Genomic DNA, 25,781 nt, shown 5'->3' with positions numbered 1-25,781 from the left:
CTAGGCCAAGTCTCAAGTTTCTGGGCTCTGTTTTAAAGCTGGGCCACTCAAGCAGGAGTGTCTGCAGGAATTCTCCACATGCCATCATCCGATCGATGTGAGGAATGCCATGACATGAGCTCTGCTATGGATTTGCACTTGAACATGTGTTTGATGCGAGGAATTATAGGAAAGTGTCGCAAGACTTTACGAGGTACATCAAAACTCTTCACATCTGTTCTATACCTTGCTTCACCACAAGTGGGACAATGTCGAGCCTCTTTATGCATCCCACGAAAGAGAATGCAATCATTGACGCATGCATGTATGTGATCATAATCCAATCCTCCAAGAGATGTCACATAGCGCCTCGCTATGTCTCTTGAGGTGGGTAGTCTATTTCCCTTTGGAAGCATGTTTGATAATCGCCTGCATCCAATATCATCAATTAGCCCTAAATCCTAAACCTTAAACCACTCATTCAAATTTGCAAGTTAGAATGCTTACTTCAATAATGCGTCAAGACTTGCATTGCTCCATGCATAAACTATTTGTATATTGAGTAGTTCAAGTGAAGCACGTAAAATAGAGAATGTGCACCCTTCAAAAACCGGTGTCGATGAAGCCTTGTAAAGATGCTCTTGTTCCATATCATCGTCGTCCATACCTTTGGGATCATCCTTAAAAAGATTCCGCACCATATCATCAAACACTTCCTCTTCCACAGCTTCATGGGGTGCAGGGCTATTGTCATCCCTTTCCCACTCATCTCTGACAATAGATCCCGAAGCTCCAGCATCATCTCATCGGCGCTTTGCGTGCTCTCGCCGCGCAAAGGGCACCATGTTAGAGTGTGGTACTGCATCCTGCTTCAATTAGAGTTTATATATTACAACTCCATTAATTTAATTTGGATACCATGAGTCATTTGAGTATCATCAATTTACATCTACTCACCTCTAAACCTGTTTGATTCCATTCTCCATACATGGAGATGTGATTCAAGGTAATTCGACGTGCTCGTACAATGTATCCTTGACATCGATTACACATACACTTGATCCGTTGTCCCAACCACACATCGCGATTTTATGATGATGCATTGTCTCATCTTCCCCAGAACTGCTTGAGGAGGTTGATGACATCTTATGTTTGTACAAACCAGAAAACACAAAATCATAATATGTTTTTAATGAAAGTATAAAAATCGCGTGTATTAACGCGGCTATTTCCTAAAAATTGCGTGTATTAACGCGGCTATTTCCTAAAAATCGTGTGTATTAATGCAGCACTTCCTGAAAATCGTGTGTATAAACGCGGCTAGATCCTTTAAATCGCGTGTATAAACGTGGCTAATTTATCATACCCGCGAAAATACACGCGTTTCTACATGCGACGACTTGTTTAAACTAAAAATAACCCGCCTTCCCCAAATAAACATTTTGAACTAACATATCTGCTCTGTTTCGTTTTCGCCTCTTCCAACAGACACTAAACCTAAGTGCAAGGAGCAGAGAAGGAGCACACACGGGTGAAGGAAAGAGACCAAGAAAGAAGACTCACCTTTTCAGAGGTGAGTCAGTTTGTCCTTTGCCTTGTCTCCTTCCTCAGATTTGTTTATGCTATTTTCTCTTTGCTTTTTGGGTTTGTCTCCGTCCTTTTACTTCTCTGGTTACGATTTTGGGTGAACGATTCTGATAGGGGCGACAGTGGGCCTTTTATAATAAGGACACATTGTCGAAGGTCGGTCGCTTTCAAAAAAAATTTTATGCAGGTCGCGTGTAAAAACGCATGTATATCTGTGTGTATCCTGTTTGCACAGACTGTTCACGCAGATATACATGCGTTTTTGGACAGGTGTATACACGCATTTCTGGACGGGTGTATACATGCGTTTCTGGATGGGTGTATACACGAGACTGTGTTTCCTATTTCTATGGTTTGCAGGCTGATAGGTGGCTTGGATGATGATATTTCTGTGAGTCAAGAGACAGCCCATGATGTACATGAGGATTATTTTTGCAGATTCTTTATGGATATTCCAGGTTCTTCATCTGATCCATTTGCGTACAGCAATTGACTGATGGAGATGCTAAATCATTTTGGGTGCCATCCTGGTCCAGTTGAGCTTACAGAGTACATGTATGCCCATCCCCCTCCTTCCATGCCTGGTGTCTATACCCCTACCGTGAGTATCCAGGGCACTCCACTGTCGTCTATGCCTACGAGTCCGACGAGATGGCATGCAGCTTCTCCTCTTCCACGCCCACCGAGGAGACATACCTCGTTCCAGACACACTCACGCACACCCTCCCAAGCACCGTCACTCACGTCAAGGCTCACAGCCACCATCACGTACTCCCTCAGAGCCACCGTCATGTCAGGGCTCACAGCCACCGTCACGTAGACAATCCCCCAGTCGTGACTCCACCCGCAGCAGTAGGAAGAGTGGGAGTGGAGGATGCGACGGGTGCTTTGGTGGGGGAGGTAGTAGGGCACGCGGTGAGAGAGGAGATAGAGGGAGAAGAGTTAGAGGAGACAGTTCGGAAGAGGAGGAGATGAGAGAGGTGGAGGGAGTGATCTGCTATGATGTGACGGATAGGGGCGGGATAGTGATGGATGCGAGAGGGAAAGAGGTAATGGAGTACATGCGTGGGGTAGTATCAAACTTGTATAGAAATTGTTTTATTAAATTTAAAGATCAAAATAGCCGATTAGTTGGGGAGGTGATAGAGGCTGTACATAGTCGGTACCCCAATCCCCCACATGCTACATTCTCGAATGTATGGGGAAGGACGCGAATAAGGGAGATCTTAAGTAATAAAAGATCTCACCTTAAAAAACTCGCGTACGATGATGGGCTAAATGAAGCTGCGGGTGGCTATCCTGCCGAGAAACCTGCCACCACTACGCACAAACGCGAGTGGAAGGAGGCAAAGAAATGAGCAGAGGGTGGCGTGAAGAGCAGGCAGCATGTGGAGGCACGACGGATCCAGATGGAGACCATTGGATCTTTGCATTTCGAATCTGGCGGCGTCGAGTCATGGGAGGCAGAGTTCGTAAGTATCTTGCCACTTTATTTGATTGTTTACTTAATTCATTGATTCTATGCAGCGACGGGTTACGGGGAGGAAGCCCACAGCCCACGATACTTGGTATGCTCGTCGGCATAACAGACGTGACACGTGGGCCATCTTCAGAGCCGAGGGACATATTACGGACGCGCAGTCCTTCTAACTTTACCCCTTGGCTTCAAACATCTTCAGAGGAATTTTAATGCTGAAGCATGCCCTAGACACCAAGCAGCTATTGAAGATGGGAGACGTGCTTTTTGGGAGTGACTTACATTAAGGGGGTTTTGGGTGAAAATAGGTAGGCGGATAGAGGACAAGCTGGGTGTGAGAGGGTCTTGGTGGGATTGGTTATTGGGAAAGCTACACAAGATGATTGATGAGATTGATTTGGTTTTTTGCATCATTAGGTACCAATGTCGGTGGGTGATTTGGGTCTCTAGAAATGAGCTAATCTTTTGTAGGGGGAACAAACAAGGACTAGAGGCTACTGAAGTTATGTTTAGAAGTATACATTATTGTTGGGTCATGTACCATACTAATAGAATGAATAATAGTGGATTTATTGTAGCCGTACATGCATTACAATCTGGGATTAGGTAATATAGACCAGGGGGTGAAATATTAATGCATATTGGGCATGCCTAACATGTTTGATCATTTTCAGGTATATACATGGGATGGTGTTAAAGTGAAGTTTCCCAAATTTGGACCAAGATCTAGAAGGTGGTACCTCAAAGATAAGCAGCCTAAGGAGATATTCATGGCTTTGGCGGAGAACCCTTTGGGAAAGAGACCAACAGTTAAAATCCGGATTAAAGAAGAGGAGTATGAACAGTAGTCTCCCAAGGGAACCACTTCTGATGTGCTTCTTGTTGCATGTAATTGGGATGTCACTTCTCATGGGGGAACTCCTCGTTCTTATGGGAAGAAGAAATGTGGGACTTAGTTTGCAGTTTGTCGAATAGGAAGTGGAAGTAAAGTTGTGATGTAAATCAGTCTATCATGTAACTAAAGTAGGCTTTTTATAAAAGGGATGCTAATATTTATAATATATATAATTATTGTTCCAAAAAAAAGTTTTTAATGTAAAGGTATACAAGATTGTTTATCGAGTGAGTGAAATACAGGCCTCGATGGAGCCAAAGGGCTTGAAACTATTGTGCATACTTCAATATAACCTAGACTAAGGTTTGAGGGCAGTTCCCAATGGAGGCTCTAGTATGGAGTCCTTTATACAGTATTATATCTTCTAGTCCTGTAAAGTCAAGCCTAAAGACTTATGTACCTATATATTAGCTATATAGCGAGCTTACAACACACTTTCGAACCCCCATATGCTGGCGTGTTCTTGGTAGAACGGGATTATAATAAATTTCACAAATAAACAACTGATTTTGCGGAGAAATTAGACATTCTACACTCCATTTATAATAAGTACTTCATCAAAGCTTTATCCACTCTCACATTTATTTGTATTTGTTGATTAAAAGAATCTTTTAGCATGCTGCCCATGATTAGGAGATTTACGTCTGTATTAGCATTAGTTAGCAAATCACAAGGTGTGAGGTATAACGAGAGAATAGTCAGTACAATATTAATGCCACATCTATTGTGGATAAGAAATGAAATTCAAAAAGATGCCAATGACAGCCTCACAGCTCTAAAAACGACAGTCGCAGCAGTCAATTCGGCCAGCACTACGTCGTAATTATCGTCTTACTAATTGACTGAACTGTGGGAGAATTGAAATTCATCTTCTCCGGCCATTGCCAATTTCTGGCTAGATCATCCAAGTAACGATCCGACGGAATGTCTCCGTGCTTGAAACTGCCCAGATCTGCTGGCCCCTCGATTGAATAATCCCATATGGAGTCCGCTACAGCTAAGTCCGGTGAGCAGTTCTGTGCATCTTAGGGTTTCGGATAGCTTACCTTTGCCCAGAGAAGCCGCTGCATGCGCCTCTGATCTTTTCTCGTTCAAGTAATCGTTGGAGTCCTAATTGCCGGTGAGGTGCTGCACCAATGATCGGAAATTGGCGGCGTGCGTCTGCACAACCGGGGGAGAGAAGATTTGCACAATCCTGATTGAAGGAGGCCCTTGCGACGTGTGAGCTTGAAGCTCGCGGCCAGGAGTTGATGACACCGCAAGGCGTCCAAGCTAGTAATTTCCATCCTATTTTGCCACTCTGTCTTTACTATTTTTTTTACGAGAGCTAAATCCATATTCACACATGACAATGTTGCTGTAACATTGCACTACCACATTTCATGACTTGGCGATATAGTTCCACCATGCTCGTTCCAGTCGTCTAATCCACAACATTGTAGTTACTTCCACCATGTTCATTGTAGTCTAATCCGCAAATTCTTTATGCTTAAAACTTCTAATTTCTTTCTTGATGATGATGTTGATCACGTTGGTTTAGCTTCTTGGTCCTGACACGTGGTATCTTTTTTGTAACCATGCAATGAGCTTCATGTAAAAGATTTTAGGATATCGCCGAGCTTATGACCTGTGTGATATTGATTGGTCACTAAGTTATCGAGCTTGTCACTCATGGAACACCGGTGATCTATGCATGGCCTAGTACAAACATTCCTTGGGTATAGCTCGGCATTGTACGTATGAGGCTTTGTAAATAAATCCTTTTCACTAATGAGAAATCACATAATCCCATTATCACAATTGAGTCTTAGTCTCTTCTTGTGCTCTTGTGGTGATTAAACATGTGCATGCCCCTCGTCTCTTTGATGCTTGCCCGCCCGTGGACTGTGTGTGTATGCTTAGAGTGATGACCTAGCCTCTCTTCTCCTACGTCTCCTTATCCATCTCAATCTCTCACCCATTCCTTGCACTCACGAATATATTGAGGCTGCTCTTCACATCTCTTTCCCTTATTCTCATTAACCATTTTCATAGCCCCATTCGGGTGACACCATTATAGAGGACTAAAGTGGCCTTTCCTTGAGCTTAATGATAAATATAAAAGTTACTAACTTTGTGTACATGCTTGCTTTAGAGTAGAACTAGTGGCTCGGGACTATTTTTAAGTTCTATCCGGCCTAGCATCGAAGCTAGTCATTTTTATATAAGTCGGTTTTGACATTTAGTAATTTACACATTCATTCCCTTGCAATAAAATACTTGTTATCTATCCTTCTTCTCCCTACCCTATTGCTTATGTTATACTAAAACTTTCTTGCTTGGTGGATGCTTGGTAGTTAGGTTTGATTGTAGGATGTCTCTTACATGATATTCTCTTCTCTATCCACCTTTTATAAGATTGATCCATAGCGTAGAAAACCTTTTCACCTCTATCAATGTGATTGAAGATCTACCTTCACGCCCAATAGCCATAGAAGCATTCCAATGTGAGAATGGAGTGAGGACATGACGGAGAGGCTATGATAGACATGAAAGACAAGCTAGCGCACCCATAAGGGAAGTTTCATTTGTGGCTCTATGGTAAAGTACCAAAAGTGGCACTTGTTTCTAAGGTAAGCTCTTGACTTGAACATATTTGCCACAATTGATGGGGAAAATCCTAGGACTTAGCTCCATTTTCTATCCACTCTAAGATATTGGGATCACCAAATATCGCTCGATGTTGATTAGAATTTCACATTTTGAAAAACATGTTAGCTCACAGAAGGGAGTTGAACTCACACACACATAATGCTCAAACCCAAGAACATAGAGGTGTAGAGCATGAGAGAGATTAGCAAGCTCAAAGGAGAGATATGAGGCTCTCTATAAGTACAAAGGAGAAAGTACAAATGAGCATCAACCCCCTAAATTATGGATGAGATTTGTTATGTACTAGCTAACCCTAAGGTGTCCGTTCACACTTGGATGGCCATAGGAAAAATCCAATGAGAAAAAAGTGCCTATAGAATAAGTACATGGCCTCATGGTGTAATACTACCATATATCTAATAAAGCCCCCTATAGTGTACAAATGTGAGGTTTACAGAGATTACACATTATCCTCTAAAAGGGAAGAGGCCTAAAGCTTTACGAAAGGCCTCAAAATTTTTATGTGATAAGGCTTTAGTGAAAAGATTTACCACATTGTCGTATGTGTTGCAATAGATCAGATTGATCTCTCTAGCATGGAGCCTCTCTCTGACATCGTGAGATAATGCACTTCAATGTGCTTGGTCCTGGCATGAAAGACATGATTCTTTACAATTGCCGTTGTGCTCTATCTCTCAGTCAGAATAGTAGGGGTGTTTGAAGGGACACAAAGATCCTCCATCAATCTTCTCAACCATACACATTCAACTGTCTCACAAGAATGTTGCTCTATATTCAGCTTCACAAGATGATGTTGCCACATTTGATTTCCTCTTGCTTAGCCAAGATATGCATGAATTGCCAAGAAAGAAGCAGTTCCCAGATGTGGACTATCGTGTATCATAATCACCTGCCCAATATCAAAATCACTATATTTATAAATTACCCCCTTGGCATAGAACAAACTAATATCGTGAGTGCCTTGCAAGTATCTGAAGATACATTTTAACTACCTCTACTAATGCTTAGTGCCCGAGCATTATATGAACTTTGAAAGTTATGACACACCATGCTGGATGTCTGGCCATAAGTTAAAATGTATCTGAAGATACATTTTAACTACCTCTACTAATGCTTAGTGCCCAAGCATTATATGAACTTTGAAAGTTGTGACACACCATGAGTTACACAAGTAGATGAGGCATCAGCTTGATTATAAGTGGTTATGTCACATCTTTCTCACTAGCATCATGTAGACTAAGCTTTACACTAGGTTCCATCAGTGTAGAGATTGCTTTACAACTTTCCATATTGAACCTCTTGAGCAGTGACTATATCATCATCTTCTTACTATATAAGTTACATACCCAAGTACTAGTGCAAAAGACCAAGACCTAACATCTCAAAATTTGAGGCAAGGTAAGCCTAAGGCTATAATGAATTCCTCTCATTAGTGCATGTCACTAGCATGTCCCATCTATGTAAGATCCCTCCTGCCCGTGTCCAAAGAAAATGTTAAATAAAAGGAAAATAATTGGCTCGAAAAATGTAAATTTTGGAAGAAGAAATATGCACATGGAAAATTGTTCAAAAATAAGAAAAATCATTTGAAAAATATTTTTCCATAATAACCTTGAAATTTTCTAAAGTTCTTATGCTCGAAAATCATAAAATTACAATTGTGCGCATGTGCACAAATGTGTGTGTACCCCTATGTGAAAGCACTTAGATACCATATGAATTTGAAAAATCTGAACACGTAAACTAAATCCGGAATGTGGGGTTTACCCTGGGTAAAAATATTATTAGCACGTTGGAGAAAATAAATTAAAATGGGTTAGCCTAAATCTGTGTACCCTTGAAAAAACTTAAATTAAATGATCTAAGGTTCTAAGGCTAGGTGAGAAACCATGGTTTATGTTGCTTTCCTTGAGCACAAGAAGAACAAATATGATGGCGAGGTTTCTGAAGCTTTGGTAGACATGTAACCATGTCATGTGAGACAAGATGTTGCAAAGTAGCAAGAGGAACATGGCCAAAGCGGAAATGCCATAGATCACTATCTTCATTAGAAACAAGTGCTTTAGGAGAAGCAAATAATTGATGAAGATGAGACTCATGTGGTGGCAACTGTGCTGTAGAAGAGCTTATATGATAAAGCCCAGCATTTTGATAACCATGTGCCACACAAGAAAGTGACTGTCTATCAATGATTTCAATCACTTCATCATCAAAGTAAACCCCAAGACCTTTAGAAGTAGCCTTAGAGATAGAAAATAAGTTGGCAAACATCTTAGGCACATGCAAAACATCATGTAAGATAGCATCTCCAAAAGAAACATCACCAATACCAATCACAGGGAGAGACGAAGCATCACCAATGTGTACTGATGAAGAGATAGACTTATAGTTTTCCAATAAGGAAGAACTATTCGTCATGTGAGAGGTAGCACCACTGTCGGCAATCCACTCATCCGCAGTATGCGTATCAAGATCTTTGATTGCCACAAGTGATGTGTCACATGAAGAAGTAGAAGACATAGCAACATTTGCAATCTTGGCATTATCGTCTTCCGTCTTGTCTTTGTTTTTGTCGTGAGAAGATGTTGATGTAGAAGAACCCTTAGATTTGGATTCAAGTTCAGCTTTTACCTTCTTGGATACCGCCTTCTTAGCAAAACAATGATCCTCCGTATGGCCACTACGACCACAGAAAGTGCACTCCTTGGAAGAATCCTTTGATTTATCCTTGTCGCCTTTGGTTGAAGAATCTTTAGCATTAGAATTAGAGCCTTTGCGTTGATCATTCCCCTTGCCTTTGCCTTTGCCCTTGCCTTGGCTTACAAAAGCCGAGTCCTTTTTGTTTTGCTTGCGAGAGTAAGGCACTTATCATGAAGAAGACCCATAGTCTCTTCAAAGGAACTCGAAGAAAGATGTTATCTTTGAACGATTCAAAAAGAACGATTCAAAAGAAGAAGGCAATTTACCAAGTAGCTTGTGGACCGGATCGCTTACCAATGTACTAAACTCTTCAAGTTGCCGCTTGATTCGATTGAATTCTCCAAGCTTCTCGACTATGTTGTCGGATTCGGAGATAGAAAGCTTTTCCAAATCTTCTTCCAACTTAGCCATCTTAACCGTTGAAAGTCTTCCATATTGCATTTGTATAGCGTGCCATAATTGTTGAGCCGTATTCCTTGTAGAGAGAAATTGAGACATAACTGATGTAGACATGCCATGCACAAGTAAAGCTTTGGCCCGTGCATCCATATAGGTTTGATATTGAGAAGGCACCATATGAGGAGAAGTGATTATAGACCACACCCCGGCGCTTTCCCAAAGAAGTTGCATAAACAAGAACCAAGTGTGGTAGTTGTTTGGGGTAAGCTTTTGTGAATCGGAAAGACTTGGAAGGCTCAAAGATTGAGTGAATGGGTTAAAGGGCTGATATGATTGAGTGGGGAGAGGAGTAGTAGTGGAAGTAGTAGAAGAAGGAATCATAGTAGATGAAGTTGCCATAAAAGGCATAGATGATGTAGGTGGATATATCATAGAGGGCATAGAAGTATGTGGATAGGAAGGCATAAAGGACAAAGAAGAAAGAGAGAAAGGATCCGTAGAAGGTAATGGATACGACGGAAAAGAGAAAGTAGAAGCACCTACCGAAGAAGGAATTGCACCAACTTCCGTTGTAGTAGTTGCCGGTCCAACCGTTGTAGGAGATGTAGGATCCATAGTATCTTCAAGTTTGCCTTTGTCTTTTGGAGTAGAGGACTTCCGAGATCCCATAGGGAGTGGAGGGTGGGAAAACACAAGGGAAGAAGTGTCGTACCTCCAAAAACGCAGCCAATAGATGGGCTGTCCACCAAGGAAGTATCTCCAAAATATGCACAAAGATAGTGCAAAAAAATGCAGCCACAAAACGCAACCGATATATGAACTCCGTAGAATCCACCAAAAGAGGGCTGAGAATGTAGCCTTAGGTAGAAGGAGTATGGAGGAGTTGATTGTCCATAAAAACGCAAACACAAACTGTGTAGCAAAGTGGAATTTTCAGCCGGTAGAAAGGTGTAGAAAAGAGGATGAATATGTACCTCAAAACACCATGAAGAGGGCTGAAGTTGATGATGAAAACGCAGCCAAGAAATCTCTCCACAAGAAGCCTCCAAAAAAAACGCTACCGCATGTAGGGAAAACTAGTTTGGCAATGTTTTCACCACAAGTAGAGTTGTAGGACTCGGATTGAAGTGCTTTAAAAACACACTTGTAGAGGATGGTAAGGGGCTGGTTTGAAGCCTCTTGCATCATTGAATGAGTGCAAGGATGATGAGTAAGGGCTTCTGCAAAAAACGCAAGCAGAAATTTTACATGCTGGCAGTCTGTGAAGAATAACTCAAAAATGGTGAGGAATTTGCGAAAACTTTCTTCTGCAAAGTTGTAGACCCCACGATGATTCCAGTAGGTCATGTGGGCACAATCCTCAAAAATGCATTCGTTTAGCAGATAATCAAAGAATGAAAAAACATAATTGAAAGCAGGGTTGTTGCAAAGGACTAGAGGTAGAGAGGAAGAAGGATAAGGAGGCTCTATGTGCACCACCACCTTGCTCTGATACCATGTGAGAAAGAAGAGATGAGAGAAGAGACAATGTACTCAAGAACTCATCAATGAACCACTAGCTAACTTGATTAGAAATGAACTACAATGCCTCATATATATAGGAAAGTTCCTCCACCCTTTCCTCCACCCAAAAATGTGTGTAAATAGGAAAAAATGGAAATGAATGCTATAAATCCCAAAAATGCCTAGAGGCTAAAGAGTGTGCCACTAGCGTGACACCATCTGGAGATGACACCTATCCAACAGTCTCAAAGATGGTCGCTCGAGACATTGGCCTATCTTGACGCGGGGGACATGGGTGTTCTCTTGACACACCTAGTGTGAGGACATAAGTGGCTAGGCAGCTCTGTACTAGACCTACGCACTATCACAAGATTCTAGTGCAATCGTAACTTGGAGTGTTTATGCCTTAGGAAGGATATGGCTATCATAAGTGGCTCCTACCAATCTAGGATGCGAGTTTTGTGGGCTCCCCACCGGATGGTAGCATAAGTTGAAGTGCTTGGGCCTAGATAAGTGCATATCTTCCTCGTTCAAGAAGCAGAGAGGTGATGCAAGGAGATATTCTAGATTAAAATGATATTAGTACTATTTGTTATAATGGATGATATTTCAATGTTTCGAGTATGATATTGAGTGTGTATACCCCTAAAAGTTTTAATTGTATTGTAAATTTTAAAGATTTGTATGTTGTGAAGTGTGTGCGTGAATTGTTTATAGTTGGGTATATGAGTAATGATTGAGGAATCTCAATTATGGGTGTGTGATTTCACAATAGCTCTATAGGTCTAGTGGTAGGTTGGCATGCTAGACCAAGGGGACTCAATGAGGTCTAGGATGTGCCTAAGGATTTGGTCGAAATAGAAATTGGATTCACTACTCGAAAGTGGTGTATCCAATTGGATGACGTCTAGGTTGTGCCTATGGATTTGGTCAAAGTAAACATTGAATGGAAAGTGGAAGGTAGGGTGGACCCAAATACAAGAGTGCTTTCCAAAAAAAAACCTAAAAATTGTTTGAAAAACTTAGTAAACTTGGGTAAAATAGGATTTTTATTCTAGAAGAGGCAGAAATTTGAGTAGAAACATGTGCTCCATGATCGAGGGATAGGATGTCTATAGTCTTTCTAAGTCACCAATATGAATTCTATCCCTAAAAATTATGGAGGGACACTCTCTTGGAGGAATCATAAGCATTTTCTGTCACGTAGGCTGTAATGCCTGTGATGACCGACAGCAGACCGGATGGCCATGTCCGGGGTTCAGTGGGAGAGGACGCCCATGCGGAGTCATGGGCGACCAGGCTAGTGTGGACGGTAGGCCACACACTATATAGCCTGGGGGCTGAGGGGCAATCCTCATTCTTCCTCTATGGCTGAGTGGTGAGCCAGAGGCCGTCCCCTCTTGTGGTAACGCCCGTATAGCGGCGTTACGGATATGTAACACTAGTATCAGAGCGTGGTTCGATGGGATCGTTAGAGTCCGCGCATGACCGGGGGACCGGAGCCCACTCGATGGTTTTCAACCATTCATCTCCTTATCCTTATCTCCAATGGAGTGGGTGGGGGGAGGCGGCCAAGGAAGAATGGAAGGGAAGAACTCTCTCTCTCTCTCTCTCTCTCTCTCTCTCCCCGTCACACACAGCAAGCAAAGCCAAGTAAGCGATTTTCGTTTTGTTTTTTTTTCTATGCGATTGAAATTTTCTGCGTTGAATTCGTTTCATAGACTGTGTGTGGGGGAGGTGGGGGGGCGCAGACCAGCCCCACGAAAGACTGCTGAAACACACGATTGTGTGTGGGGGTGGGGGGCAAAAACCAGCCCAAACTCGTAGCTGAAATTTAAATTAACTCTGCGTGGGGGGGCTGAACTAAATGGCCTGCGTTGCGTGGGGGGGCGAAGACCAGCCCACGAAAGACTGCTGAAACGCCAAATCAGCGCAAGCATTGTATGCGAAAGGCGAAGAGCCTGGGCTGGAAACTCGCGACCCTCTTTTGAGGGGGGGCGATTTGCTGGATCAAAAAAACCTCGTTTGAGGGGGGCGCCTTTGCCTGTGCAGGCCAGCCAGCCAGCCAGGCGGGCAGCGGCGGGCAGCCAGGCGGCGGCGCCGGCCAGCCACACAACGGCGGCCAGCAGGCGGCAGCAACGACCACCAGGCAGCCGACCACCCAGCAAACGCCGCCACATGAGAAAAAAAAGGGGTTAAAAACCATTTATTTTTTTAATATATTTTCATTATTCATTTTTATGAATAATGAAAATAACGGGCGGCCAACCCTTGATGCCATCACATATGGGCCTGCCCAGCACATAGCTGGCAATGGGAGGCCAGCCAGAATCGTGTGGACACTCCCCACGGGCGGGCGGCCACGCCTGAAGCGGCGAGGGCCGGCCCGGCCCGTTATTTTATTTTATTTTATTTTATTTAAAAAAAAACACAAAACAACGGCACACCCCACGAAACCAACCCAACACAGCCGTCGCGCCGTGTGGCCATATACTCGTTTTCCACAAAAGAGACCCACCGCACATGGCCGTAGCGCCGCGTGCTAAGAGAGAGACAAATCCCACGGCCGTATTGCCGAGTCCTTTGAGAGAGAGCCGTTTTATGGCCGTTGTGCCTAGTGAACACGTCTATGACCGTAGCGCCTCGAAAGTAGCACATGTGGTGATCACACATTTGGTTCAGAGAAACTAAATTTAAGCTGAGCATAGACTTAGTATTGACCATCAAAGTCACGTAGTTTGGCTATAGTGTAAATCTAAAACTGCGATGTGTTTTACTTGGGCTAAGAGGACCGGCAATGGCGTCAATTGTATCCAAATTAGATGAAGTGCTTATCACGAGAAATCAAGGTAAGCCTAATTGAGCCGTAGTGCTCATAACCCTTCACAATCTTTTAACAGTTGCTAGAAGATTGTGATAAACTTTGGCAAATGAGAACCATGTACAAGCGTAGTCTTGATGTGGTTATGCCTTGTGTCCAAACAAGTTGCTTACTGTTTGTAGCAACAAGAGAGCCTTGGCCCGTAGAGGCAAGCTGGCCCTTGTTAAAAGTAACAAAATAGTGTCACTACTTGGGCCTAGAGAGTAGTGACTAGTTTGATTTAGTCACGTGATTGCATGGTAAAAGTAATCCCTAAGGTGTGTATTACTTGGGATAAAGGCGCTAGCAGTGCTGCTAACAGTACTCAATTGAATGGTTTATCTAGGAGTACTAATCTGAAGGATTAGCGTACGCCTAGATAATAATAGCAGATTTAGGATTGATTTGTAGAAATCAAAGGTAAATCTGAAGGGGTATAGTCTTGAGATGTAATGCTCAATGCCCTTATAGAAGTTGATCGAAGAGAACTATTCTTAAACTTACTAGCATGGTTTTCTCTTCTTTTTATTGCCATGCGTCAACATCCCACTGCTCGAGAGTTTGTGGTGATCTTTCGAGGGGGGGGAAAGAGCCTTTTTATATGTCACATCAATTGGTTTGGTGGTAATTTGATGGTATGGGACATCAAATTCTCACGGAATCGATTGTCACATCAATTGGTTTGGTGGTAATTTGATGGTATGGGACATCAAATTCTCACGGAATCGATTGTAGTCTTGGTGGAATGGGACGCCAAGGCTTGTGCATGTAACTTGACTCTTTGGCAGGTCTGTATGTACACTTGTCTGTAGTGATAAAGTGTGCAAGATAAAATTTGAACTTTGAAAATTACCAAATATAGCCATAAGTTGGGATAAAACCCAGTTTACAGAGTTCAGAGAAGATCTAGGTAGCAAGACCATGATGGTGTGCTAGTGCTTACAGAGTGATTTAGTTCCGGAGTGATCTAAATCTAGAGGTTAGCAGTAAGACTAGTTTGGTTGGACAATTTCATGCATGGGGGATGCCCTATAGCATTTTGCAAGTGTAGTCTTGCCTATGTTTAACATAAGTGTGCGATTGTGAGCACATTTTAGTTGCTACCATATATTACTTTCCTACATAAGTGTGCGATTGTGAGCACATTTTAGTTGCTACCATATGAATTTGGGAAATATATTACTTTCCTACATAAGCAATTGTAATATTGCAAGACAGGCTATTTTGCTTACAAAGTTCATGTGCATGTAAACCCTATAAGTCGTATGACCCCTGGGAAATGAGTGGAGCATTTCTAGGATTTAATAAGGTTTTACATGGCAATAGTGAGTAGTATCTCACTCCAGATGAGCTTGGTTGTTGTTAGTATCGGATCCGACATATGAAGTGTACATAAACTCGGGTTGAGTTAGGATAGAAGGCTAAGCCGGAGAGCTTAGTGGTAAATCCTACTGTATCTGGTGAGTTTTGACTTAACCGGAGTGTTAAGAAGTAAACTCAAAGTCTGGGGCTGAACTGGAGTGTTCGGAGGCAGACATATCTTTTGTTAAATCGGAGAATTTAGCAACAGATGAGCTTGGGGTGAACCATGGTACCCAGGAAAAAAGCTCTTCACACTAAAATAGTGCACAATAATTTTAGGGTGATAAAAATCCATCGCAGGAATGTTTTACAACTTTCCATAGATGATAGATGAAGACCATGTACTTTACGGAGTTAAAGTACATAGGTGGTGACTTCGGCGCCACATTTTTTGTAGGAAGTCACCAGTGGTGTGGTTAGGTCAGCCGAGACTCCACAAGACCTATGCACTAGTTTTTAAGTTGACCTCTATGATAAGGACGTCCAAAAATTCGTGTTGTAATACCAGAGATTGTACTGCAATGTGCAATGGAGGGGTCAATTTGTGTAGTCACTTTTTAGCAGCAAGTGACTTAAGCATCTTGTTATAGATGGTTGTATATGGTACTCCCACTCGGGGGAGGTACGCCATTGGGTACGGAGTTACTCACAGACTAGTATGGAGCTACTAGTGTGATGATAGTGGGTACGTAGTTACTCACTACTAATACATAGCTGCTAATAAAATTAAGATCCTCGAGTGAAAGATACTCTAGATCAACATTTTAAATTACCGAACCACAATCCATGAGTATCGAGGTACTCATAAATATGTTGACGTTGCTCAAATCGAGGGACCGATTTGTTCGATGGTATGGAATAAGCAAGGAGAGTGGAGTAACTTAAAAGTTACACATCACTAGTCCTAGTGAGTTGTCGAGGTCATCCGTAGTTTGATGATCCCCTCTACCTATCAGATAACATTCAATTTTGCAAGCCTTGGCATTTAATCCGTAGTGATTATGAGTTTGGTGTGAGATATGGTTATGAAGTTCTTACAAGAGTACTTGTTTATTTGCTTGTCATTGGTTATAGCTTGGTAGAGATTGCCAACTGTGATGGGTAGGTAGCTTTGCCGCTATAATGAGGAGGCAGCAAATAATGTTCTAATAGTTATACTTCATACCAACACCAAACAGGGATAGGATGAAATTCCTAAGTTCATCATCACGAAGTACTGTGATGTTTGCATTTATATTGAATGTATGATGTAATGAGACTTTGGGCTTGTGTAATTACCATCAATTATATAGCAACCTATGGCTTCGCAGCAAGCTCAGTCATTATCTGTGGATTGATAATGTGGTTTTTAGTAGTTTGGAATTTTTCTTGATAGATGGTACAACCCACCCAAATAATTCATAAGTGTGTAACCGCTTATGAAGGGTAATAATATGCAACAATGAAGCACTTTGTTACAAGTGTGAAACCACTGATCTGTTGCAAAGCAGTTTATTAATAGTACCACCATATGTGCGTAGACACTATACCACATCTTCGTTGCAAGATGTTTAAAAGTTTCTTGGAAGGAATCAAGAATATAACATATGATATTAAACAAGGTCTAGATTTGTTCTTGGACCTATGACACTAGCGCGTAGTCCGCTTGAGAGTAGAGTTTTTGAGGACAAAAACCTTTCTTGAGGGAAAGGAGGAATATTCTCAAATATCACATAAACTCGAATAGTTGTGTGAGTCCAGACAATACTTGAAGGGATATGTCTGGTAATAGCAACAAAGAGTTGTAAGTGATTGGATGTAACTCCAGACACCCGTAGTGGTGCAAGAATCTTTATCAAACATCTCCACATACTATATGGTCTGCCCGCATATATAGTATGGCATAAGAGATAGGAAGTTTGATTGTTATATTTGAATGGAAATTTTCAAAAGTTACATTTACTCTGAGTTAGAGTGGAGTTTAACCATCCGTAGATTGATGGTAGTTAGAAACTCAACAAGATTCTAGAGCATATGCTTGTGCAAAGATTGGCTCTAGTTTATTTCTCCTATGGCCGTAGAGCTTTCCAAGGAGAAGTTTTAACAAGTTGGTGATGCAACATGGTAGCGTAGTCTACAAATATCTAGTAGCATAGTCTAAGAACTTGCGCTACTAGAGTGCTCTCCAGTACATTAGCTTCTGTGCTAATGACATGATGCAAAATCAAGGCATGAAATTTGCCTTGGGGTTTTGGTTGAAATACCAATCACGGCTTGCGTGAGTACTACTAGACATTTGCTTACCAATGACTTCCCCAATTAATGGCACGTCGGATTGCCCGTAGCGGCGGTCGAGCTCGATCGGACACGTGGGAGAAATATGCTAATTACTCCATTGACGACGCGTACTTACTTTACAAGGGTAGAGTATGTGTACCAACTATTGGTGACTTTCGGGCCCAAATTCTTAAAGAAAGTCATGATAGTCCAAGTGCGGGTCATCCTGGGATTCAGAAGACCTATGCACTAGTAAAAAGACAGTTTTATTGACCTAGTTTGTTTAAGAACGTCCAGACTTATGTGCTGAAATGCAGTAAGTGCCAGGTCAATAAACATGAACGTCTTAAGGTTGGAAAACTACTCCATCCGCTGGAGATTCCTCAAGGGAAATGGGAAAGCATTTCCATGGATTTCATTACCGGTTTACCCAAGACGAGTCGAGGGAATGACTCGGAGTGGGTGGTAGTGGACAGAACTAAAATGGCAAAGTTTATTGCCACGAAGAAAATTGTAAAAACGCCAGAGTTGGCAAAACTCTTTATTGAATATCTCTACAAGCTATATGGCCTGCCCGCAGATATAGTGTCGGATAGAGATAGAAAGTTCAACAGCCATTTTTGGAGGGAAATCTTCAAAAAGTTGGATACTACTCTGAGTATGAGTACGGCAGATCATCCGGAGTCTGATGGTCAAACTGAAAGAGTTAACCAAATTCTAGAGGATATGTTGCGTTCTTATGTTAGTAAGAAGCAATCTAATTGGGAAGAGTACTTGCCCTTATTGGAGTTTGCCTATAACAGCTCCAAACACTCAGAGAGACTGGATTTACGCCATTCATGTTAATGTATGGATTCCAGCCGAGATCTCCGATGGCTGTAGGCCTAGAAAAGGAGAAGATTCAATCTGTCAAGGATTTCCTTGAAGATATGAATGATATGCTCAGAGCCACGTGTGAGAGCATTCATAGCGCTCAAGATTGCGCTAAAACATTATGCAGATAAAGGACGAAGAAAGGTGACCTTTGCAGAAGGTGACTTTGTATTTCTCAAGGTTCCTGCGCAGTCAGAAACCATGAAAACGGGAAAGTGTGATAAACTTTCTCCGAGATATTGTGGTCCTTTTAAAATCCTTAAGAAGATTGGGGACTTAGCATATAAACTTGAGTTACTGGAGAGTTCTCAAGTCCATCCTGTCTTCCATGTCAGTAAACTGAAGAAATCAGTTCACGGGTTAGAGAATGCAGTTTCTCCCCCATGCATTTTGGTGGACTTGATAGAGCCACCAAAGATACCACATGAATCTGAAAAGATTCTATAGTATCATGACAGACAAACCCGACATAAAGTGTACCAGGAGGTACTTGTTAAATGGACAGATAGGGATGAGAAGGTGGCAACCTGGGAATGCCGTAGTGCAATTTCCAAAAGGTTTTCCCAGTTTGTTTTCGAGGACGAAAACTCTTCTTAAGGGGGGGTAATGTCACGTAGGCTGTAATGCCTATGACCGATGGCAGACCGGATGGCCATGTCCGGGGTTCAGTGGGAGAGGATGCCCATGCGGAGTCATGGGCGGCCAGACTAGTGTGGACGGCAGGCCACACACTATATAGCCTGGGGGATGAGGGGCAATCCTCATTCTTCCTCTATGGCTGGGTGGTGAGCCAGAGGCCGTCCCCTCTTGTGGTAACGCCCGTAGCGGCGTTACGGATATGTAACATTTTCCAATGCAAAGTCTATTCCAAAATAGTTATGAGAGAATCTATTGGAATAGCTCACATTAGGATAGTGTCGTTATATGGAGGGACACTTTCTTGGAGGAACTGTAAGTGTTTCCCAATGTAAAGTCTATTCCAAAATAGTTATGAGAGAAGATGCTAGAATAGCTCACATTAGGATAGTGTCATTTTAGCGAGGCCCCAAGTGAGTCACATTAATCTTCCGTTGATGTTTTGAGTTGTAGGCTGATTCACAATATGTGTTGATCCACTTATGTATTGATAGGTTCTTCTCGATTCAGAAGGACTGATGCTTTTTTATGGTACTTCAACAAGCATTTGAGAGTCCACGCTTATTGTATCTTGACTTCAAGATTCTTGAAGAACGTTCTTCAAGATTCTTGAAGAACGTTATGATGATGCTGGTACTCATGCGGCTAGAAGTTATACCCGAGCTAGTTCTATGTTCTACTCTTACACTGGATCACATTCTTCAACATGGATTATATAGATTGCTTAGGGACTATATATCTCCAGATAGGATAGTTATTCTTGGGGGAGATGCAGAGTTTGTATGAGTTGATTGAGTCTATAGCCGACTTCATGTTATATATAAATAATTTTGTTATATATATGATGTTTTTCTTATGGAGCCGCATTTATGTTAGCTATACCACAACCAGGGCAAGAATGTTATTGGTGGCCAACCAGTGGCTGCCGCGCCCAGGCTGTCTTGTTGTGTAACACACTATTATGGTTTGAGCTTTCTTTCTTTGTAACAACCTTATAACAATTTCTTGCAAACGAGTAGTATCGGGATGGATGTAAGTAGCAAAGGGGGATTATTCCCGTATGTGGAGATTAGAGGATAAGGGATTGAGTGGTTAGTTGAGCAGAGGGTTCATAAGTTGAGTTTTGCCAATGTATTGTAAGAGGGGGCCAGCGGGGCGATGGAAGTACCAAGTGACCGACAACTGAAGGAGGACTTGGCCGACCTAGGCAAGTGGTATTGTCCTAGAGGCTAGAGCAGCCAACAACAAGAGGCTACCTCTACCACCAATCTTCAGCTGGAGATGTAGCCTCCATAGCCAGGACTCTCCACACACATGTCGACATAGACATTGTAAGCCAAGGCAAGCTTTTTGGACACTATTGAGATGGAATGGGTGTAGGAAGCCCTACATTATCTACAACGATGCATGAACAATGGGATTAAGGAAATGACGAAGCTACAATCTATCATCAAAGAGAAGGCTACTGCCCTGCAAAATGTGATGAACCAACAGGAACCCCTGCAAGAGGAGCTATGCAGAAGAAGGGTGGAAGGAGGCCGACTGGACGATAAACAGAGACAGATCAAGGAGCTCCAACAAGCCAATAAAGAAATGAAGAAGGAGATAGAGGAAATGAAGGAGAAGATGGCTAGGAAGAACCAAGAAATGATGCAAATGCAAGAGGAGCTAGATCAAGCCATAGAAAAGCAAGCCAAGATGGAGGGACAAGTCACCCTAACCCGCGAGAGGAGCACATCAAGATCATAAGAGATGTCCAGGACAAGGCAGACAAAGATAAAGTGGAGTGAGATCAGATAGTGGGGGAGAATATTTCTCCAATGAGTTCAGCGATTTCGTGATGAGAAAGCAGGGAATCAAGAGACAGTTTACTTGCATGTACATTTCGCAAACAGAATGGAGTTACATAAATAAAAAATAGGCACATTGCAAAAGTGGCACGTGCCTTGATGGCTGAAAAGAATATGCCACATTATTTTTGGGTAGAAGTAGTAGTAACTACTGTGTACATTATGAATAGGACACCCACTGCAACTATTCATGGTATGACGCCCACGGCAGTTGTTCATGGTATGACACCTGAACAAAAGTTTACAGACATAAGACCAGATGTGTCTCACTTGAAAGTGTTTGGGTGTATTGCATATGTGCATGTTTCTGATGAAGTAAGAACAATGTTGGATCCAAAGGCAGAGAAATGCATCTTTATTGGTTATGCTATGGAGAAGAAAGGTTATAGATGTTATAACCCTACCACTCGTGAGATGTGAGTAAGTAGAGATATTATCTTTGATGAGATGAGTAGCTGGTATGTACCAAAAAGAAGATGTAGATATAAGAAGTGTTGATGCTGTACCACATGTAGAGCAGTAATCACAGGTGCTTAGTGGACTTGGAGAGTCCTCTAGCGATGGATCCAAAGTTAGTCCTTGGTCAGGCAGGTTGAGGATAGATGTAGGTACACATGTATCACGCAAAGGGAAGAAAAAGGTAGATCAACCTTTTGTGCCTGATCTGTCCAGTAAGTTACTCATATGTAGATGGTGACTCTAGCGGCTCTGAGGAGAGCCTCGATGAGGAGCTTAGCATTTCGTACGTAGTTACTCCTGGTGTAAGGAGAACCAGGGCTATTTTAAGGACACCTGGTTGTGATCCAGGTGTACACAGGCCTACGAGAGTTAGGTACCCTGTTAAGGCATATTGAGATATGATGGATACACAGCCCATCATTATGCGTACATGGTTATAATACAGGAGTTGGAGGCCCTTCTCTGTAGAAGCATTATCAAGACATTGTTGCAAATAAATCACTAATGGAGACTATTATCTCATTCGAAATGAAAATATTGTATATCTCAAACAAGTTTTTTTTTCCAAGAAGCTAGGTACATGGACAAGTGCTATGAAGAACGTTTCATTCCAATTTCCAAATGCGTGTGAATATGGCACCAAAATATTTTTTCCCATTTCCATTAAATATATTCTATGCGATTTTCAAGAATAAGAGTTTTTTCTAAGGTTTCATTTTAGTATGTAATGATTAATGCTTGAAAAAGTCAATGAAATGATGACCCTCCATATCTTCTCTATTTAAGGTAATGAAATGATGAGCCCCATATGCTTTCTATTTTCATGCATTCACCCATACCCTTTCTATTTAAGGTCTCACAATTCTCTATAAAAGGCCTCAAAGGGCTCATTTAACGAGTAAAAGGAGGGAGAGAAAGAAGAGGGTGGCCGTGAGGAAACTCATACCCAAGGTTGTATTAATTAAATAAAGGAGGGAGAGAAAGAAGAGGGTGGCCTTGAGGGAACTCACACCTAAGGTTGTATTAATTAAATACGGAGTCAGTGTGAAGAAACTCATTCCTAAATACCGGCATTTAAGTAATAAGCTTAGAAAAAAAGTGTGAATATATATATGCATCTTTAAAAAATGTGAATATATATATACGTGTGATTCTTCGTGTGAAACTCAACGAACACACTTGGAATTTTGACACTTGGGTTTATGAGAAAACCATCATATGGTGAAGTCCATTCCGCGGGACAGTGCAGGGGTTTCTTGCGCTACTACTTCAACAGCCCGCCAGCAGAAGCAGCAGCAGGAACCAAAGCTCTGTAGCCGCAAGCCGCCCAGCAATCGGTGGAGGCCGTGCCATTCTCTTGCTATTTGTGGTATGGCCATGGCCACAACAAACCCTGCATACCCGCACGACCTTCTTGCACTGCGTTTCCTCTCTGCTCCAAACATCGGCTCTTCAGAAGCAGGTCTAGGGTTCCAAGCGTAATACATAGGGTTCGGGCTTACGAGTGTTCTTCTTCCATGGAGGAGAAGGTAGACATGGTGACTCGCATAACACCAGGGGCGGGCTCGCCGGAGGAAAGCTCGCAGCACCCATGGGATCCCCACAAGCCGGCCTTCAGCCCCGTCCTGCCCAAACCTGTTCGGCCTTACCCTTCCTTCGAGGGCTGGTTCCTCCGCATCGCCGACTTCGCCGATGGTGTGAGCGTTGGGGTCATCATGGCCACCAACTATGCCACTGCAGAGAGCCAGGTTACCCTCCTCTTCGCCCTCTCCTCCGAAAAGGGTTCCAGCTTTGAACCCGGACGCACTTACTCTATCTACGCAAGGTCTAAGGTACTCCCTCTGCCATGGCTTCCTTTCTTTCTTTACGTTGAAGAGCCTTGTATCTGTATGAGCAAGAACACATCGGTAGCACGAGTAGCAACGCTCCATTGCACAGACTTGATAGCGCTCCATTCCACGGATTTGAGGGTTTCATGGTAGGCATTTTAAAGCTTATGGTAATGGTTACTTGATTACGAAATACAGGCATATGGATTTGAGATTGTGAAGAAAGTATTAAGGGAAGCAACGACAAGGGCAAGGCCTGAAGTTGAATCATGAATTGCATGGGGCCGTGCCAAAGGTGCATCTAATGTGCAATGCGGGGTAATGGGGGGACGAGAGATCAAGTCACTACGACTTACACAGAGGAAGATTTTACTGAAATTGATTTTGTAGCAAGTGCCTGTGTTAATCTAGCAGCAGCTGACGCATGAAACCTACAAGAAGAAGCTAACAGTTTTGTTCTGTCTTGGTTTTGAATCCTTGACACTAGGAATCAAAATTTACACAGTTCCCTTCCCCACAAAGAGGACGAGAAGAAGCTTCTCCCCATGAACCCAAGGGCTTTGAATGGGAAGCACCTAATTTGGGCCACATTGTTGCTCAACCGCATGAGACTTTTATGGATGTGACCGTGAAGGGGTATAGTTTCAAGTCACATATGGTCAATGAGGTCTCTCTCTCTCTCTCTCTCTCTCTCTCTCTCTCTCTCTCCCCCAACATGTGCAAATGTACACACACACATACATAATTGTATTACACAAACAGATAGATACGAGTGTGTGTATGTGTGTGTAACCTTTTTGAAAGAGGGTGCCCTCCTAACGTTGTTATCGAATTGGCGTGCGTTTGTATAACCCATAGAATATGCCCTCCCAAATTTGTTATCAAATTGACATATTGTTTTCCATCGAATTTCAGGTTTTGTGGGATGCTCATGACTCAGAGAAGGGCCCTGAGGGTTGGGCTAGGAAAGTACCAATACTACCCACCCACTGGTATGTCTATAGCTTAGGTTCACAAGCAACTTATGAGCTTTCAAATGAGAGAGAGGGGCTAAGTATTCAAGGAAGTGGGTTGGCACATCAAGAGAAGAACTGGGGTGAGACTTTCCCAGCAGGCCATGTGTGGCTGCAGGCATTCAGTCATGACAACAAATGTCAGGTATTTAGTATTGTAGCAACTTGAACCGAGGGATCTTTTGATAAGAACTTTTCAGCTGTCCCTCTAGTGTAACCCAGTTAGGTTAAAGGGTTGAAGTTCCAAGCAACATGCCACCAAGCATGTCGTTGCGAATTCAATTCCTGGGCTGCAGCCATGGACATGCTGAATATAAAACAGGCCCTTGCCCAAAATTCCACTTTTTAAAAAAAAAGAACCTTTCATCTGTTACAAATTCCTGTTTGTTTTCTTTAATGGATTCCCATCTTCTCACACATGTTGAAGGTGGTTGCCTCTGGTGCATATTTCAAAATAGGCGGCAGCGTGAAGACGCCTTACATATTTGCAATGGGTTATCGATCCCCTGATCTCAAGCTTGACATGAGAACAAATGACCCAGGGGTGGTGTTCAAAGACATCGAGATTTTACCCTTAGAAGGAAAGTTCTCGGTGAAAGCTGTTGGACCATCTCACACTGTGCAGGTTATTGTACCTGTCTTTCTCAGATACGGGTGTTTCTTGAAGTTTATAGTGGGATTTTGCACTCACTTTTCTTGATCTTCTCTTCACCTATGTAATGTTAGGGTTTCTTGGTTCATATTGTAACATTTTTCTTTGTAAATTCTAGGCAGTACACTTAACAAAAGTAAACATGTGCTTCATGCTTGACAGATTAAGTGTAGTGCTTCTCCAGGCAGCTTCTCAGACCCTATATTATGTCCTATCGGAAAGCTCTCATGGGAACCTGCTTGTAGAGAATCTTACCGTGCAAAGCTGGAGATCGATGTTTTTGAGCATACAGTATGGGGTGTAATGGGTGATTCAAAGCTAGTTGAAAGAGAGGACTTTGATTGTGCTGGACTTGAGTTTGGGGAAGATTTGCTCAAGGAAGCTGAGAATTGAAGAATGCAGCACCAATTTCAATTATCGAGACTTGTAAGAGCTGTAGTTAAGTTTTTTTTTTTTCGTTTTATAATACATCTCATATTTGATATAGCCCTTACTGTTTCAAATTGATATATTCAGCTAGAGGCGTATGCAATGCTCAAGCTTTTGTCTTAGTTCTCTCTCTCTCTCTCTCCCCCCCCTCCCCCCCCAAAAAAAGAACAATTTGGGGGTTGGGATGGTGGATGCACCTCCACCAAAAAGATCGATCAAGGAAATTGTTTTCCAAACCAGTGATTTTACTGAACTGCATTAGCATTATCATTTTCGACAATTGCATTCAATTTGTAATGCATCATTCCCTCGCCACCATGATGCATGTGCTATGAGGTTTTGTTCAAGTGCAGCTGTGTTGTGTGGGAAT

At 42.4% G+C, this 25,781-nt stretch overlaps 1 protein-coding gene across 1 annotated transcript; it reads left to right on the top strand.

The window, feature by feature from the left end:
- The first annotated feature begins 22,690 nt into the window (after positions 1–22,690).
- LOC147628032 (uncharacterized) lies at positions 22,691–25,521 on the top strand. The gene is made up of 5 exons (XM_086815004.1): positions 22,691–23,320; positions 23,805–23,984; positions 24,233–24,475; positions 24,758–24,955; positions 25,145–25,521. The coding sequence occupies exons 1-5, from the start codon at positions 23,006–23,008 to the stop codon at positions 25,373–25,375; spliced, it is 1,167 nt and encodes a 388-aa protein (XP_086671130.1). The 5' UTR covers positions 22,691–23,005; the 3' UTR covers positions 25,376–25,521.
- Positions 25,522–25,781: the final 260 nt, after the last annotated feature.

This window comes from Cibotium barometz, chromosome 20 (genome assembly GCF_041138505.1).
Source record: "Cibotium barometz isolate CiBa-2024 chromosome 20, ASM4113850v1, whole genome shotgun sequence".
In the NCBI taxonomy this organism is placed as follows: Eukaryota; Viridiplantae; Streptophyta; class Polypodiopsida; order Cyatheales; family Cibotiaceae; genus Cibotium; species Cibotium barometz.
The sequence above is the reverse complement of the archived record's forward strand: the minus strand, read 5'-3'. Positions and strand labels throughout refer to the sequence as shown.

Coding starts and splice junctions, on each gene's coding strand:
- LOC147628032 (XM_086815004.1), top strand. CDS start 23,006: ATGGAGGAGAAGGTAGACATGGTGACTCGCATAACACCAGGGGCGGGC. Junction 23,985..24,232: donor AGTCACATATGGTCAATGAG/GTCTCTCTCTCT, acceptor ATCGAATTTCAG/GTTTTGTGGGATGCTCATGA. Junction 24,476..24,757: donor GTCATGACAACAAATGTCAG/GTATTTAGTATT, acceptor CACATGTTGAAG/GTGGTTGCCTCTGGTGCATA.